Source organism: Argiope bruennichi, chromosome 6, assembly GCF_947563725.1.
Source record: "Argiope bruennichi chromosome 6, qqArgBrue1.1, whole genome shotgun sequence".
NCBI classification, from domain to species: domain Eukaryota; kingdom Metazoa; phylum Arthropoda; class Arachnida; order Araneae; family Araneidae; genus Argiope; species Argiope bruennichi.
The window spans coordinates 113,106,303-113,123,704 of NC_079156.1; the positions used below are offsets into that span (position 1 = coordinate 113,106,303).

The following is a 17,402-nucleotide window of genomic DNA, read 5'->3' on the forward strand; positions in this document are numbered from 1 at the left end:
AATTTCAGACCTACCTCTGTTTCTTCAATCCGTATATTTATTTGATCAATATCTTCTAGGATTGTTTCTATATCTTCCGACGTTTCAATACCGCAATATTGTTCGGATATCTTGTCCAACTGTGCTTGCAATTGTCCAAGTTTCCTTAATTTCACTTCTAATTCCATTGCGTTAATGTCTTTCGAAGCTGACTTTTCGGCACTAAAACTTTCGATTCTTTTCAAAGTAGTTTTTATCGAGCCTTTCAGTTTATTTAGTTTCTTTTCTGAAACCGCTTCTCGGTCATCGCTTTTTTCAACTTTTTTATCCATGGTATTTGCTCCGGCTCGCTTTTGACCAATGTTATCGTCGATTAAAAATGGATGTATTAGAAGAAAATACGGATGACGTTATGTAGTCTTTATTTTGTGCAACCGCTTTCAACGGGTTACAGCATTCGAATGAACAAGATCACATTTGTTGTAGGTGGCGCTCTTGCATGCCATGACGTAACATCTTCCATAAAACTAATGAAAGGTACAAGGTTTGAGCCAAATAAGCGAAAATTTCTCTATTATGAGTGCAAAACATTGCCAAAAAGATGCCAAGACTTAAACCAATCAGAGCACGTCGGTGTCCATTGTCATAGACTTAGTCTGTACAATTTGCGAACTCGCTCTGTTAACTGGCTTATAAGCTATTCACTACATATGTCTCTCATTTACTTTCAACACGAGAAGAATTAAGCTTTCTGTGGACTTGGGCGCTCCTGAACCACCATAAGAACCACGCAAAGAAATGCAGTGGTATTTGGCACTGTTTTAATCGGTGAATAATCCTTTTTTTTTTTTTTTGCTTTTAAAAATAGTACATATTGCAAAGAGTTACTTCAACTTATTTAATATTCTCAGCAAAGAGCATTAAATTTTTTCGTCTGTATGCAATATCAAGAATTATTCTCATGAGATTAAAAAAAAAACCCCTCTTTTTTCTTTTTTACATATTTTCTCAAAATAGACAGAAGGGCGTACTTTTTAATTACAATTAATTTCGTTTCTCGTAATATATATAAGAATATACTTATTAAATACTGATTCATTTAGAGTGATGAATCATGACTTTCAATCTTGCATTAAAGCAAGAAAAATAAATAGCATGTTTCGACTATCAAATTCATCCAATGGGCTTAAATTGACTATTTTAAAATATGAAAAAAAAAAAAAATCTTTTTATTTTGCTTAGCTTTTTTTAAAACTTTAATTGCAGAAATTTCATTCATCACATCATTTATTCAATTTTAATCAATGGCTCATTTTCAACCCACTTTAATGCATTTAGTATTAGTTATTTTTTTCTCACCAAATTTTTTGCATATTTCTATTTGCATTTTATAATGGGTCCTTTTTTTGCAATTTTTTTTCATGGCTCTGAAATTGAAATTTTTAGAAGCCTGATTTATTTTTAATTTTGAAAGCCTGACTATTAAACTAGAGTTACGAATGAATGGAATCGAATATTTATCTTTTGAAAACATTAAATTATACGCATATTAAAATGAAATGAAATGCAATCTTCAGTTCCTATTAGCACAACCTTATTTGAAATTCTGAATGCGGTTAAATATCTTGAAGTATTGTGACGATATTATGGAGGATAGTTACAAAATATAAACAGCCAGATAGATAATGTTTGATTAAATAGCTAAAGTGAACTTCACTTTACAATTTCCAAGATCAACCAATCAAATTTTGAACCAAATCAATCAAAGGGACAACCGTCTGGCAATCTGTACATCATTACGCATGTAAATGCAATAACTGAGAAACGTAGCAACATAGTAGATAACATGGTGGTTTTATGACAAACCTGAGGAGTGGTCACCACGAAACTTTCTGGCATACTCTCCGGTAAATGTCTTATCAGCCTTCCATAAAAATTGAGGAACTTGGGTGACACCAAGGATATCTTGTATGACAATGGCGAACAATAATTATGAAAAATAATCTTTAGAAGAATTTATCATAAGATTATGTATTTTAATGCCTTTTTCCCCCCGATTGAAATTAAAATTTGACACAAAACTAGAGTTGGAGCCATACTGAATTTCATTGATTTAAAGTCATTGTGTTTATGAATTATTGCATTTACATATATGTGGAAGTACAAACTAATAGACACTCAATCCTCTGAAAGATTTGGTTCGAAATTTGATAGGATTCTACATTTCAGATTCTAAACCAATGTATCGAATTTTATTTATAACGTCCCTACATCTTGTAGTAACAAAATATTACATTACAATAATATTAATAATAATATTGCATTACATTATTACATAATATTATTGCACTATGTTATTATTTTTATTTGAATTGGTTATACATATAAAAATAGTTAATAGATAATATTATTGCAAACTTAGATAACAAAATAATTAATTATGAATTATTTTCAACGGAATTAGTTATTGAATTTCAACGGCATTTTATCAATCCTCCCACCTTTTTAGATATTTAACTGCTTTAAAATAATCATATGGCTTCTTTCTAAACTTATTATTCTCATAAAGAAAACATTTTTAATGAAGTTTCATTACTATTAAATAAATAATTTCAATAGATATGTTTTTTAAATATCATAAAGAATGCTTGAAGATCTACAGATTTAACAAAACAGCATATCAATAAAAGTGAGTTCTTATTTATAACGGCCCATTTTACAGATAATAAAAAGATCCAACAATAATTCATACACCAAAGCTTCAAAAATATTGAAACATCTTTTTATTTATATAATTTTTATAAATTATTAAAATAATAGCTGTATATGCAAAATTTGATAATAAAACACCTATACAATTCTTTGGTTTTCAGTTAGTCTCACTGGTAGACAAACATGTATCATCAATTTGGAACACTTTCTTGGAAATGGGAATATCTTTCAACAGACTGTAATACAAGGATGCTTGTTTCTTTAAGAGAAGACAAGAAGATTTCTGAAAATTTTGAAGAACCTGACCCAATATTAATTGCATTTCTTCAGGTCGAATAAGAAACAGCTTAACAGTGATCATTAACAGAAAACTCATCAATTTTTCATTTTGAAAACTTAGTTCATCATTTAGAATCCTTTCAATCATGTATGGTGAATCCTCGATTTCTCTGCCATATCGCCCTATGAATTTCAGCAGACAAAGTTTTGATTCTACATTGTTTACTTTATCAGCATGTTTTGATACAGCTGCAAGAACAACATCTTTGATATGAGAGTCTCCATTCAAGTCTATTATGCTTAGAGCACTTAAAATGTCTTCACTCAAACCATTATACTGTATGTCCATCAAGCTGATAAAGGTATTTAAATGAGTCTTCAATTCAGGATATCTTCGTATTACTGTACTGAAACTGTGCACAGCTTGATGGGATACTTCTCTTGTAATATCACAGCAATGTAACAACAACTCATCAGCTATGTCTAAAACATTATTAGAGTTGATTAATTCTGTGAGAATCTTCAGCTTCTTTACTTTAATTATGCAGGTGTCTGAGAAACGACAGAAAAATAATTTATAAAAGGATACAAATACTGCCTTATGTTTAGGCACAAAGACTTCAATTACGTCCAACACAGAAGCAAGAGTTTCCGTACTGGAATGACTAAGTAATAATTTTAATTGTGGAGAAATTTGCTGAATGATATCCTCAGAAAAGTCTTTATTTAACTGTTGAATATAATGCAAAGCAAGATCAGCTGCATTTGTGAATATTGCTGGATTTCTATCAAGCAATTTATCATCAAGGGCATTTAAAAAGCGTAACAGTTCGTCTGTATTTTTGGGAACATATTTCTTCATAACCAAATAAATAACAGTTACATTCCATTCTTGAAATTCTGAAATCCTGCTCAGAAGGTAAAATATAATTTTAGAATTTATTACAACGCCACCATCTGAATATAAAATCTCATTCAAAGCAGACAAACTGCTGCATACAACTGTAGGATCAGGATCTCTAATCATCTCATATAACTTGTCGATAACTTCTTGGTTGTCTTTAACATTGCTGTCTGTTATAACCAAAGAGCATGCAGCTGCAGCAGTACAACGCACATATGAACTGCTGTCACATAAAGCTTGGGGTAGTAATTGAAATGCAAGTTCAAACAGACAAGGTATGGAACAGATAGTTTTAATCACCAGTCTTCTAATGAATGGATTTGGATCCTGAAAATCCTTCAGCAAACTGTTGGTTGCAAGGATATTTAAGTCAGCGATATTTGTAGAGTATCTGAAATAAAATTAAACATACACATTTACTATATATTGATTTGAATATATATCATAAATGAAAAAGTATACAAAAAGCAAATTTGTTTCCAAGCTTCAAAGTTGTTTTGTATTCAAAAATAGCCAATGTATGTAATCATCTAATTGAAATGCCATAAAAAAGGTAATAAAATTCTTTGTTACTATAACAGAAGCCAAGATATTGAGCAATCTTAAAAAGTCTATTTTGCAATATGAGTGCCATATTTGGTGTTTTTGTGCACAATTTGATAACTATGAACTAAAATAAATAAATAAAAGACAGAGAGAAAGAGAAAGAGAGACCAACTATTGAACTTAAAGAAAAGTTTCAAAACATGCTTAAAAAATTATAGGCAAAGCAAAGAAGTTTACTTGAAATATTTACATGATATTCTTAAAAGATGACTGATATAGCCATTAATGGGCTTAAGCAGTGTTCATCATGAATTAAAATAAATAAATAAATAAATAAACTGATGCATTTAATTTCACATTTTAACTTTATCATTACATTAATGATTTATTTTCTCTATATTTATACTGATATCTTTTATTTGTGACTTAATGAAAATGAATATGTTACAATTATTTTTCATGATTTAAGATTGCACAGCATCCACATTTGTATACAATGCTATTTAAGCAGACACTTTGTATTTATAAATATCATAATAACAAACTGAATAAAATGAATGAGATGAGAACATAACCAATTATACCTGACCAAATTTTTATATTATCCTCATATTTCATAATTCATAGAATTTGTATTCTTCACTAATTGAATAATTTAGCAGCAGGTCAGTCAAATTCTGTTTATTGATTTTTCCATAACTTAGTGGTTTTAGGCAGCTGTCTAGACAATAATCTGCTTCTGATTACATGAAACAACATAATTTTTAATATTACCAAAAATTTTCTGAATATTTTGATATTAACACTCTAATAGTTAAAGCTTACACAAAAATTATGTTAAATTTAATAATACCCATAGTCTGTTTTGAAAACATTCTATACCAGATCTTGATAATTTTGAATTAGAATCAGATGGCAAAACAAGAGTCAGACAAGTACATAAAGCAGGCATGTTAATTTGGAATAGTTTTAAATCGAAACATGAAATTATGAAAACTTTACATTTCAAAAGTGATTTTCGAGATTTTAAAAGAATTATTTCATTTTTATCAAGAAAAGTAAGCATTTTTTCCTTCCTTCTGAAATAAAAGATGGTACTCTCAAAAAGAACAAATAGCCAAAATTATCATTTATGAGTATAAGAACATAATAATTTGAATGATTACAAAAGTGAGCTTTAATTTAACGATAAACGCTTATGCAGTCTGTTGTATTTAATTGCTCTCACTAATAGACAAGGGTAGGAAATTTTAAGTCATTTAATAGTTTTTTTTAAAGGAGTTAATAATTAAAAGATAACAGTAATAAATTTTGTCAAGGGGACGATCAGACTCATAAGTTGCTCCTAATTCCTCTGTTCATTAGAGTTAGATCTATTCACATAAAACTTTTAAAAACAGAAAATTCAGACACATAGGAAAACTTCAAAATAAATAATCCAAACATGTCAGAGAAAGATTTATTGCTTAGGAAGTCTAATTTATGTCTTTTGTTTCAAAAGGCTTTAGGTATAAATAAAAAGTAAAGATGAATCTTTTATCATTTATAAATGGTTAAACACTAACAGTGTTTTATAAAAAAATAAAAATATATATGGGAAAGAAATCAATAATATCTTTATAATTAAAAAGATAATTTGTCATGAAAGATTTTATTTATTTGCAATAGAAATAACAAAGGTTTAAAGACTAAATAAATATAATTTTTTCTTAAGATGTCTAAGGACATTAAAAATCATACGAATAAATTCAGACATTACCAATCAAATTACATTATAATGCATTTCTAATTAAAGTATATAAAATTAAAAAAATGAATATGTATGAAAGACATTATGAAAAATTTATTCAAAATTTATAAATAATAACTTACCTGGTCAAAAATGCATATAAAACCTTCTTACAAGGAGGATATGGAATTGCTAAAAATTTAATGATTTTACCAGCTAATGGACTTAAATCAACATTCTTAACCATCATATGTAAAATCTGAAAAAAAAAGAAGAAAGGAAGAAACAAAGAAAAGGATTTAGTGAATTTTAATGCTAAATAAAAAAAAATGGTTTAATAAATTAAAATGATAGAAAGAATCAACAAATTTTATTACAAAAAGAAGAATGGTTCTATTCACAAGCATTTATTTCAAAGAAAATTTTTTAAAAATGAAGAAAATGCTATAAAAAAGTTTTGGTGCATTTCTATCGAATGGCAAAAATTATCACTCAGAAAAAAATGTTATATATTTATTTAACATTTCTAAAAGCAACTATGCCACACCTGAAAATTGGAATTAAAAGTTGTTCATTTGTTTTAAAAAAACATAGGGCTACTTAAGGTTGTCCCACATGATTAATATTGTATATTTTTTTACAACATACAAATCTATTTATATCTGTTGCAACCATTTAAACATTTATCTATATTAAAATTAAAATAATTTGCAGTAAGAGAATTCAGTAAATATTTATGTTATTAAGTAGGATATTAACATTATATACAATGTAACTTAATACAAATAAATTTTTTCATTGACCTCATTACTTTAATTCGTAATTAGGTTGCTATATTTTCCAGAAAGCAAGAGACTTTAAATCCTAATTAGCCAACATATAAGTTACTTATTAGGCAGAAGATTTTCTTAAGGGGATAAAACTCTCCTATAAGAAAAAGGGTATTTGTTAGTTGTAACGGCAACCAAAAAGTGCCAAGAAAATTTTTTAGCAATTCGGTCAATCATCAAACAATATAGCATGTGATCCACACATTCAAAAATTTTCACAATAAATAATAATGCACTTGAGTAAATTTTTACAATTTGGCAAGATTTTTTTTGTCACTTTTTAGTTGTTGTTAAACTTGAATTGTACCAGAAAAAATTTAAATTCAAGCATCTGAAATCATATGACATTGCAAACTACTATTTATATTACTTTCATGGTGTGCAAATCAATTATTTACTAACTTTTATTAATCAAAGCTTAATATAGTGTTACTGCTCTGAGGTGACTCATCTATACATAGTATAAAATGAGGGTCTCTAGAAAGCGACTGTATGTTGAAACCCTAAAAACTCGAGAAATACTGAACTAATTTTGGAAATATTTGTACCATTTAGTAGAGCATTTACTGGGGAAGGTTTTAGTATATCGAAGTCCTATCAAAATGAAATAAGGAGTTTTATAATTGCGATTTTAATTATTTTCCTACTACGATTCGTGCATGCGTAAAGCAGTAGTATCTGTGCTTTGCACTTATCCGTGTGTGAACGGAAATCTCAAACTTTGCATGTCCAAATAGCAAGAGCTGTGGTATTCATATGCAATATATTTCTTTGTTTATATCTGATTTTAGATAGCGATTCAAATTTCATTATCCCCAAAAGAAAGAAATTCAACCTTGGCTGGGGTACATTAAATGTCAAAATGCTTCGCTTGTTGCGCGATAATGAAAATGTAGAGGAGAGAAATATTAGGTTAGCAAATATCAGAGAAAGAATGTCCACACTTTCTTCAAAGCACAGTCTTCTGCTGAGCGAAGTAACCGTATCTCCTTAAATCACACTGCAATTAAATTACAAAGACAGAATGAATTTCGCCTGTCTGCTGACAGAGAAAGACATTTAAATTTGAGACACAGGAGAAGTGAAAGAACAAACATTCCTGAAATTTGGTCCGAAACGGAGTACTCTGCTTTGATTTTCGATCCATGTGTGGATTACAGAAATGATGCCTCTGTTGCAATAGGAACAATGTCTATAGTCTGCCCATACTGTTCAGCTTTAGGAACAGCTTTGATATACAGTCATTTTCACCAAAAAATAATTTATTGCCAAATTTTAGTGAAATGGCCGAATGTGGGGAGAACACCAGCAATGGAGTAACAGTAACAAAAGCGCTACCAAAAAATTGACAACCTAGCAAGGTGCAAAATGACTGTATATTAAAGCTTAGCCCAACCTTTAAATGGAAAGATGAATCAAAAGGCATGTGTTGTTTACAAGGGAAAATTGAAATCATTTTATAAGTCTAAATATGGAACAGCATTCATGTACAGTCATTTTCACCCAAAAAATATTTTATCGCCAAATTTTAGCGAAATGGTTGAATGTGGCACGAACGGCAGCAATAGCGTTTCCAATTTAAAGGTTCCGAAAATTAAAAAATTAACGGAAATGCAGAAAAAAAAGTCAATAAATGCAGTAAAATGAAATGCATGCAAAAAAATTTAATTGAAAATAATGAAAATAAGCAGAAGAAGTATGTGCAGCAGCAAAAAAAATCAAGGAAAATGAACAGGAAAGATCGAAATACAGTAGCATACAGTAACATAAAAAAAATAGCTGCCATGTAACCCCAAACAAAGTGCCATCGAAAAATTGCCAACCTCGAAAGGCGCCAAATGACTGTATATCAAAGCTTAGACCTAAATATTTCTGGATATGTGCTATAAAAAATTATTTTGTAGTTATTTTGGATGATTTCTAAATATCTTTTTGATCCTGCATGACATTCCTATGTCATATCGAGTGGAGGCAAGACTTAAGTCTAAAGCTAATTTTTCCTCTTCGATGTTATGCCGCGGGCAACACTGTGAGGGTACTGCTAGTGCATGATAAATCATAGGATCTATACATTGAAACTTCAATTATCGTACGGGAATAATTTTTAAATTTCCTAATGCAGTCAAAAGTTTACAGGAAACTTTACAAGCAATTACAAGTGATAGACAATTCAGTTTCTGTCAAATTTCAAAACTTTTTCTCTTACAACTTAAATTTTCTAACCGTTATAATCTTTTTTTTTTTTTTTTTTTGCTGTACAGTATTACAGAGATAATTGATTAAAAAAAAAAACTCTGTGGATATTATGCTTAACAATTTTTTCTAAAAATTTTATTAACACTGTAATACTATACAGCACTTTTACCACTTTTTATCAATTACCTTGATAAAAAGTATGTATAAATGTATCATCAAAATTTTGAGAGAATAATTAGAATATTTAATATAGTTTGACACATTTAAACTTCGGTATTTGGCCAAGTTTTTTCTTTTTTTCTTCTTCTTTCTTTTTCTTTTTACATTTTAAGTCTTTACAGCAAATAGAAATACATATTGAAATGAATCAATAAAATAACATCTGAGCTTTCATTTTTAATCATTTGGAGAAATTGATTATACATAAAAAATTTTGCAAGTTACAACAAATTATGCAAGTTATCTAAAAGAAACTTAATTACAGTAACAGTTGATTAATCTATCTGATACTGCATACTTTATTTTCTATGATCTTCAAAAATGATGCTATGTGCAAATTTATGATAAAATTATCCAAAACACATACAGAATATTAAATTTAAAAAATTCTACATTGATTTTAAAATTCTGATTTTGATACACATTGAGTGTCAAATGTCATGCCTGCATATGCAATATAATTACTTGGATACTACATAAACGGATACAAATCTTTTTATAAATGTAGATAGAAAGCTTACAAACTTTTTTTTTTTAGCTCATACAGATCAAATTTTATAAACAACTTTATACTGTCACAATCAGGTTTTATTTGCATTATAAAATATGCTCATAACTATTATATAATTTTTATATTAGACAATTATAATCAGCATTTATATATTGCTTTAAAAAAGTCTTATTTCTATTTATACAGCAATATCCATGCAAATCAATTTTCACAATTGTGTTTAATATCCATAGCATGAGTTATTGTTGTTTGATCTACAAGATTTTTCTACAAATGAAACTGAGTACTATAAGGTTGGATTGAAATGAAAGCTTTGTTATTTTAAAAATTTGAGAATGATAACATATTTATGAAAGTTGCAGATAGTATTGTATTAATGATGGAAATGTTAAATATATTATAATACTAGATTATTAAATATAATCCAGTTTTTTCTTGGAATGTTATTTTGGTAAAGAAAATGGGGAAAAATAAGCCAAGTGTGCATACTTACATTATTTGACATTTCAATGTATCTACCCTCAGATTCAAGTAAATCAAGCTGATGTGAAAAACATGCCAGAAAATTTGTTTCTTTATTCATTTTGAATAATGGCTATAATTTAAAGAAATGATAATTAAAGAAAAACAGTTATTTGTCTAAATAATCTTTAAATCAATTTAAAAGCAAATATTTAATTTACTTAATTAGTATCAATTTTAAAGCATTTTAACTAGAAATGTTCTTTATAATACTTAAAAAAGAAAATTACAAAAAAAGTTTAGTATAAATATTAGTTATAAAAATGCTAAATAGGAAATGCAGACCTTTTTGCATAGTATTCAATTTCCTTTGAATATACAATATTAATGAACAAAATGCCTATCAACAATAAAATATCTAATTTGATATCTTTTAATATATTTACACTTTTAATGGAACAATCAACAGATATTTTTCTAATAAAACCAGAAAATTCAAGATTTGATGCTCCACCGTATTTATTTATTAATCTCATGCCAGTGATTAATTATATTTATATATTATAGTTGATTGCAACTAGTATCTGACAATGGTATGTATTAATACAAAAGTATCCACTGAGCAGTATATTGAAAGACAAAGTATTTTTAAGTACGAATTATGCAATGTGACTTTTACTCTGATTTCTTGCACTTTGGCTCATTCTCCTGCCTTTTTGCAATACTTAAATTGCATACAAAATCCTTATCTCAATGCTACTAAGGTCTTACTCCTGCTTGAAATGGATATACATACAGGATGACTTCAATGGACACATGAAACTAAGCTGAAAATTTTAGTTAATACTTGCTTCATATATTCCAAGGAAACAGGGACTATACAAAGGTTAATCATAAACTGACTACTCCAACTAGCCCAAAGGCAGAAGGAAAAATTTGTTTGATCGGACCCTTTCAACAGTAACACTAGCAGGAACTGTGGTTGAGTCCGAAGGGCTATTACACACCACAGTACAACCCTTCCCTAATGAATTATGTCCTATCATTGATGGAAGGAGCCAGAACCCTAACTTTTCATGTACCCACTAGGTGGCAAGAACCAACCAAAATGCCGGACGCTTCTCATTCTCAATTACGAGGTGTTCCCTGTGGGACCTACACAAAAGTTAAAAAAGTGGGCAACTAAACTTGTGTTGAACAGAGACAACTAATCTTATTTTGCTTGTTATTAAAGAGAAAAATTGAAGCAGAACAAAATGTTCATGAAATGCCTGTAGTATCTCAATTGGGCACTAGGCAAAACTTTTTAGCATAAAAAAACATAACTTCACTAGAAAAAAGAACTTGATAACATTGGTACTTTCTGGTAGAAGACTGGCAGCAAGATTTTTATACACAAGTTTAGGATTGTACCAATGGTACATGAAATGAAACAAGATATAATAGACACATTTAATGATAAAAAAAAAATGAATCACATGATTAAAATGGAAATATATGAAATATGATGCATGAAATTAAAAAAGGAAGGGAAAGAAGATAAAAATATTTAAGAAGATATCAAAGATTATTATTACTGAAAACAGATTTTGCATCATAAAAATGACCTATCTTTATATTCAGTTTAATAAAATAAACATTAAAAAAAGAAAACAAGTTAAATGATATTTAGTATTTACATAAGCATACTCCAGTCACTTCATAGCCTTGGATACTTTTACATTTAAAAACATTTTTACAGACAATTCAAAATATAAGGATCTTAAGTAAGTAAATAAATAAATATGAGTATGGACAGATTTTCATATATTATTGTTACTATCAAAAGTCAAGAAGTATTGTTTTCTTTTATATATATATGTGTGTATGACAGTGTGAAGATAATTTTCAAAATGGTTTCTTTTTGTTCTTGTTCTATAAAAAACAATCTGTGTACTTACGTAGAAAAAAAATAATGACCCTGAAATTTTTCAGGTTATTTGAATAAAGGTTTACTACATGAACGGCCGTATTCACCAACCGTTGTTAAACATCGGCTGATGATTAAACGCTGTTCAGCAGTCAAATCGGTATTCACCACACCAAACCCGTTGTCAATTTCCCCCTGTTTTCCCCCATTTTTTGATTCATGGACTTCCGATGATCACATTTGATCAACGGTTTTCCGCATGCGCAGTTCTCAAGAAGGACAACTGTTACATTAGTTTTCAAACAAACATGGAGGATTTAGATACATTGGAACTATTGCAGTTGATATCAGATAGGAGGTGAATAATTTACACTGACAGAGTTTCTGATTTGGATTTGTTAGATGAATGTGATTTTGTTTCCAATGCATTTTATCTTTGAGAAGGAGAAATTAAGCATCAATATTTTACGAAACAGTGCTGTAACTACTGAAGAGAAATTGTGTATTGCCTTACGTTTTTTTTGCTTCAGGAAGTCATCAACAAATAATTGGTGATTTCAATCAAACTATCCAGTCATCATGTTGCCGGGCTATAAATGAAGTATCTAGATGTATAGCTGAAATGAGGCCAAGATTCATTTACCTACCAAATAATGAATCTGAGCGACTTGAGGTATGTTTACATTTATCCCTTTTACATCGTTCATATGGGAATCCCTTTTTATTGTTATTATATCCGAGTTGATTTTTGATTATTATTTTCTGGAATTAAAATTAGAATCTGTCATTTGTATAATTCCGTGAACATTCAAATTTTTGAAGCAAAGGAATTATAATTAAAAGAATTTTCTAAACTTATTAATACCTTTTAGAAAACTCATCAAGTTTAGTACGATTATACTGTTTTTTGTCAATACTGTTTTACAGTTTTTTGTTCCTTAAAATACTTCCATTAAAAACATTTTATTGCATATTTTCTATCTGGTTAATCTAATGACTTGCTAATAAAATAAGTTATTTCATATCTATACATATTCATATCATTTGTGTAGTCTTATAGTTTTTTTAATTATGTTATTATGGCGATATAAGTTATTAAAAATTGATAATGTATGTATGTAATATTTTTTCAAATCATTTTTAATTAACTTTTAATATTACTTTTATAACTAGAATTCATCTGTAACAGTTTTTGCATTTGTTATGCTATAAGAAAATTTTCCCATTCTTTACATAGACAGTGTACATGTTAATCAATTTTAACCTTGCTCCTTTTATTTTTCAATTTTGTAAATCTGTAAAAATATAATAAAGAATTCAAGTATTAAAGATTATTTGCAATATAAACTTAACATTTTAATTATGCTTTATTCCATATTGAAAAATCTTATTCTTCTACCCCTACCATTATACCACTGTATATCAAAGATTATGGCAGATTTTTGTATGAATAAAGCAAGAAGGGTTTTTGAGAAACAACCACCTAAATAATAAATATGTTTTCGTTGAACAAATAATATTTTAAGATTAGGAAAAAAAAATATTCTTTCTGTAGAATATTTTCCAAAGTTATCTGCAATCACTTACAAATATTTTAGAATGCACATTTCTAGTGATTGAGAATAGAATATCTTATGTCTTTTTTTTATATATATAAAAAAGTTTTAAAAAGTACTGTATAAATGAATTCTAAATTTAGTTACAAAAAATGGAATTTTTGTCTTATATCAAATATTATAATATTTAAAAAATTTAATATTATAATCAAATAAATTATAATATTTGTGTTTATACTATCAATTTTTAAGTATGTCATGTAAGTATTATTGTTAAATTAGCAATTTTTTTCATTAGTTATTTATAATATAATTAATTCTTATTTCACATTTCTCAGATTAAAGACTTGCAAAGATATGGAAGAAATAAGGAACAGCCTTTTCCTCCTGAAAAAAAAAAAAAAAAAAAGAAAAGAAAGAAAGAAAAGCAACAAACAAAAAAATCTTTTTCATCTGTCTGGTGATGATTATACAGGATTGCTTTTTGTATTTTTGAAACTTTCCTGTATGACTCATTTCCATGATTGTACACTGTTTTCACATGGGTATATAAGTTTTTTTTTTTTTTTTTTAGTAAATTGATTTTTTATGTTATTATTTATTTTATAGAAAAAGAATTATTGCAGTTTTTATTATGATTAATAATTAGAAATTTAAAGAAATTATTTTTGTTACTTATAAATTGTGTGATATAATAATGTGCTTAGTTACTCAATATAGCTAATTTCTTTTACAATATCAGTTTACTTCAGCTTTAATCTTTAACAATGTGTATAAAATTAACATTTTTTAAAGAAATCAAATTTTGACCTTTGTTATCTGCTGAAAATGATTACCAATTTTTATTAATGTTTTCCTTCTCATTACATAACAAATTTTAACATTATTTCTAATGTATTCTCTACCTGATTATTTTTTGAATTTATCTGTATAGAAATGACTAAATAATTCCTTATTCCCATCTTTGAAAATCAAATATATTTTTAATTTGATGTTGTTCTTTTTATGATTTATAGAAAATGACAGACATGTATGACTCGTATCAGTGTAGTTATTTTTTAGTGGTTTTATGTGCTCATTATCTTATTACAATATGTATATGTATTAGAGAAATAAAAAGACACATATAGAAGAATTTTGTATTAAGAATCAGCATTAATGTTGCACCTCTATTGACACTTTCTTGTAATTCTTGTAGAAGAATTTTGAATTAATAATCAGCATGAATGTTATATTTTAAAGTACCTTTAATGGAACTTTGTTTTAATGCTTGTAGAAGCTGTAACTTCTCTGTCAGAATTTTCTTTTGTAATTCATATATGTTACTTTTCGAGTCAAATTTGAATAAAATAGATTTTTGTATACAGAAGTCCTTTTTTAATTTTGCATATTTTAAGACATTCTGAGAAGTGTGTGAAAAACAAAGAAAATAGATTAATTGTGATTTGAAAATTTTGGAATTTGAAAAACAAGTATAGATAATAACTTATCCGAGTTAATTCAAATTTCTACAAATTATGATGCAAATATAAAATTTTAAAAAAGAGGTTTTTATTTTAAAAATTCAACTTAATTTAACTGACAGTTTAATGTAACCTATTAGAATAATATTTAAGATGATTTCAAGAAGAATATTTTTTGTGAAAAATTCTTTTACTTTCTTGAAACATTTTAATTCGGACCATCTTTCATCAAATTTAAATATAGAAAGAGATTCCTTGTTTAAATACACAAGATCCTGAGTTGAAAAATTTGACAGTTAAACAAATGAAATTATGCTGACTTAACAGTATTTAGTTAGATGTTGTGCTCATAGGTTTATGATTTCAGGAAGTAATGATTGTCATGAAGATATGAATAATTAAAAACATCGTTGGAAATTAATATAATAAAGTGACAGATATTATTCAAGTATGAGTAGAAACTAAATGTTAAAATATCAAAAAATTAATAACTTTTTTGGTACAAAATCCTGGGAATAAAAAAAATAAATAAAAAAAAAGGCAAAAGCTTGTTGAAACAAATGGAATTTCACATTTACTTGAAAGAATTAAAATATCATTACTAGTTTCTGACAGGCTAATCAAGTTAAACTGTGTTGCTTTTTGATTAAGTTTGAATCATCAAGCAGAAAGTGTTAAAAAATTTATTGTTGGTTGTTGATGTTTTTCCACTCAATTTATTTGTACAAAAGTGAGTGGTGAGTGCTTATGATGTGCAAATTAATCATTTCTTTTATTCAAGGATAGCAATTCTAAAATAAGTATGGTTGTCATCAATATTTATATTATTTTTATGCAGATTTGTAATGGCAAGATTGTGAAGTACATGTTGTCAAACTGACAATTAACTCATTCAAATTTAAAGAGTTGTTAAATTCATTGTTTATAAAAAGTTTTAGATATGAGATACAAATGAGCTAATTCACTTCCACAATAATAAAATATTATAAAAAATTATTGCATGAATATTTATTTTGGCAAAAAAGGCTCTTGTTTTTCATAAGAATTCTTCAATATTCATATACAATTTTCACTGACTTTTGTTTATAATTTGAATTTTCTGATTTGCAGCATATATTCTGAATGTATATATTCTTCTTATATGTATATATTCTGACATTTATAACAATAAATTTATATCTTTTTTAACAAAATATATGTAAAAATTTAATATTCTGATAGTTAATAAAAGAAAATTTTTCCATATTTGCTTTTCGATGGAAATAAAAGCATACCACAGAATAAGTATTTTTTACTTTTATTCCGCTTTGAGGGAAAAAAATTATCTCAAACACTACTGAATATGTAGACAGCTAATACATATTTAAATATTGACACCAAAAACAATCTTAGTATTTTTTTTTAAATATAATATATTGTGGAAGTTTAAAACCTATTTGTTTAAAAATAAATGCTGAAAGTCTAATAACAATCTTAAAGAGAAGTTTGTAATATATGCTATAAACTTCATGCAAACAATTATATGGGATTTCCAGAGATATCATTGCAATTTAAATAACCTTTGGAAATTGAAATATTTTGTGTAAATGAAAATTATTTACTAATATGAAAGTCATAATACTTGTAAGCAAGATTTTATACACTACATTTTCTCCTCTTTTATTATATTAAAAATACAGGATACTACAATTTTTGTTAAATTCATTGTTTAGAAGAAACTTCAATGAACTCCTCACTTGCGAAATCAGTTTGCAGCAGTTTGTTATTTCTATTGTTTATGTATATACTCTATAATTATATAAAAAAATGTTTAAATATTTCCATAAGTAAATGAACTAATTTAAGGTTAATATGCATTTTTTTCAAAAATTTAATTCAGATAGACCTTTTGTAAAAGTTTAATTCATTGGAAAACTATTCAAAGCACAGCTAATATGCATATTCTCAATTCAAAAGAGAGCAAATGCTCAAATGTTTTATTACATAATAATAGAGTGGAAATTTAAAATATACTTGGTTAATAATGTATAGTCAGAGAAACAATCCTACGAAAAGCTATAATATCATGTAAGCAAATCGGTGAGATTATCACTAGGCAATATCACCT

At 27.3% G+C, this 17,402-nt stretch overlaps 1 protein-coding gene across 4 annotated transcripts; it reads right to left on the reverse strand.

Annotated features, from left to right (window-relative positions):
• Nucleotides 1-2,745: 2,745 nt before the first annotated feature.
• LOC129972705 (AP-4 complex subunit beta-1-like) lies at nt 2,746-12,456 on the reverse strand. 4 transcript variants are annotated; one of them, XM_056086935.1, is made up of 4 exons: nt 12,308-12,456; nt 10,399-10,500; nt 6,293-6,408; nt 2,746-4,265 (listed from the first exon to the last, which is right to left on the reverse strand). In XM_056086935.1, exons 2-4 carry the CDS (start codon nt 10,486-10,488, stop codon nt 2,849-2,851), a joined length of 1,623 nt encoding a protein of 540 aa, XP_055942910.1. In that variant the 5' UTR covers nt 10,489-10,500; nt 12,308-12,456; the 3' UTR covers nt 2,746-2,848. The 4 variants fall into 4 exon arrangements, with proteins under 4 accessions (XP_055942910.1, XP_055942911.1, XP_055942909.1 ...); XM_056086936.1 differs by lacking the exon at nt 12,308-12,456 and adding an exon at nt 12,047-12,076; XM_056086934.1 differs by lacking the exon at nt 12,308-12,456 and adding an exon at nt 11,945-12,046.
• Nucleotides 12,457-17,402: the final 4,946 nt, after the last annotated feature.

Coding starts and splice junctions, on each gene's coding strand:
- LOC129972705 (XM_056086934.1), bottom strand. CDS start 11,965: ATGATGCAAAATCTGTTTTCA. Junction 10,501..11,944: donor TGATGCAAAATCTGTTTTCA/GTAATAATAATC, acceptor TTTAAATTATAG/CCATTATTCAAAATGAATAA. Junction 4,266..6,292: donor TTATATGCATTTTTGACCAG/GTAAGTTATTAT, acceptor ATTTTATTTCAG/ATACTCTACAAATATCGCTG.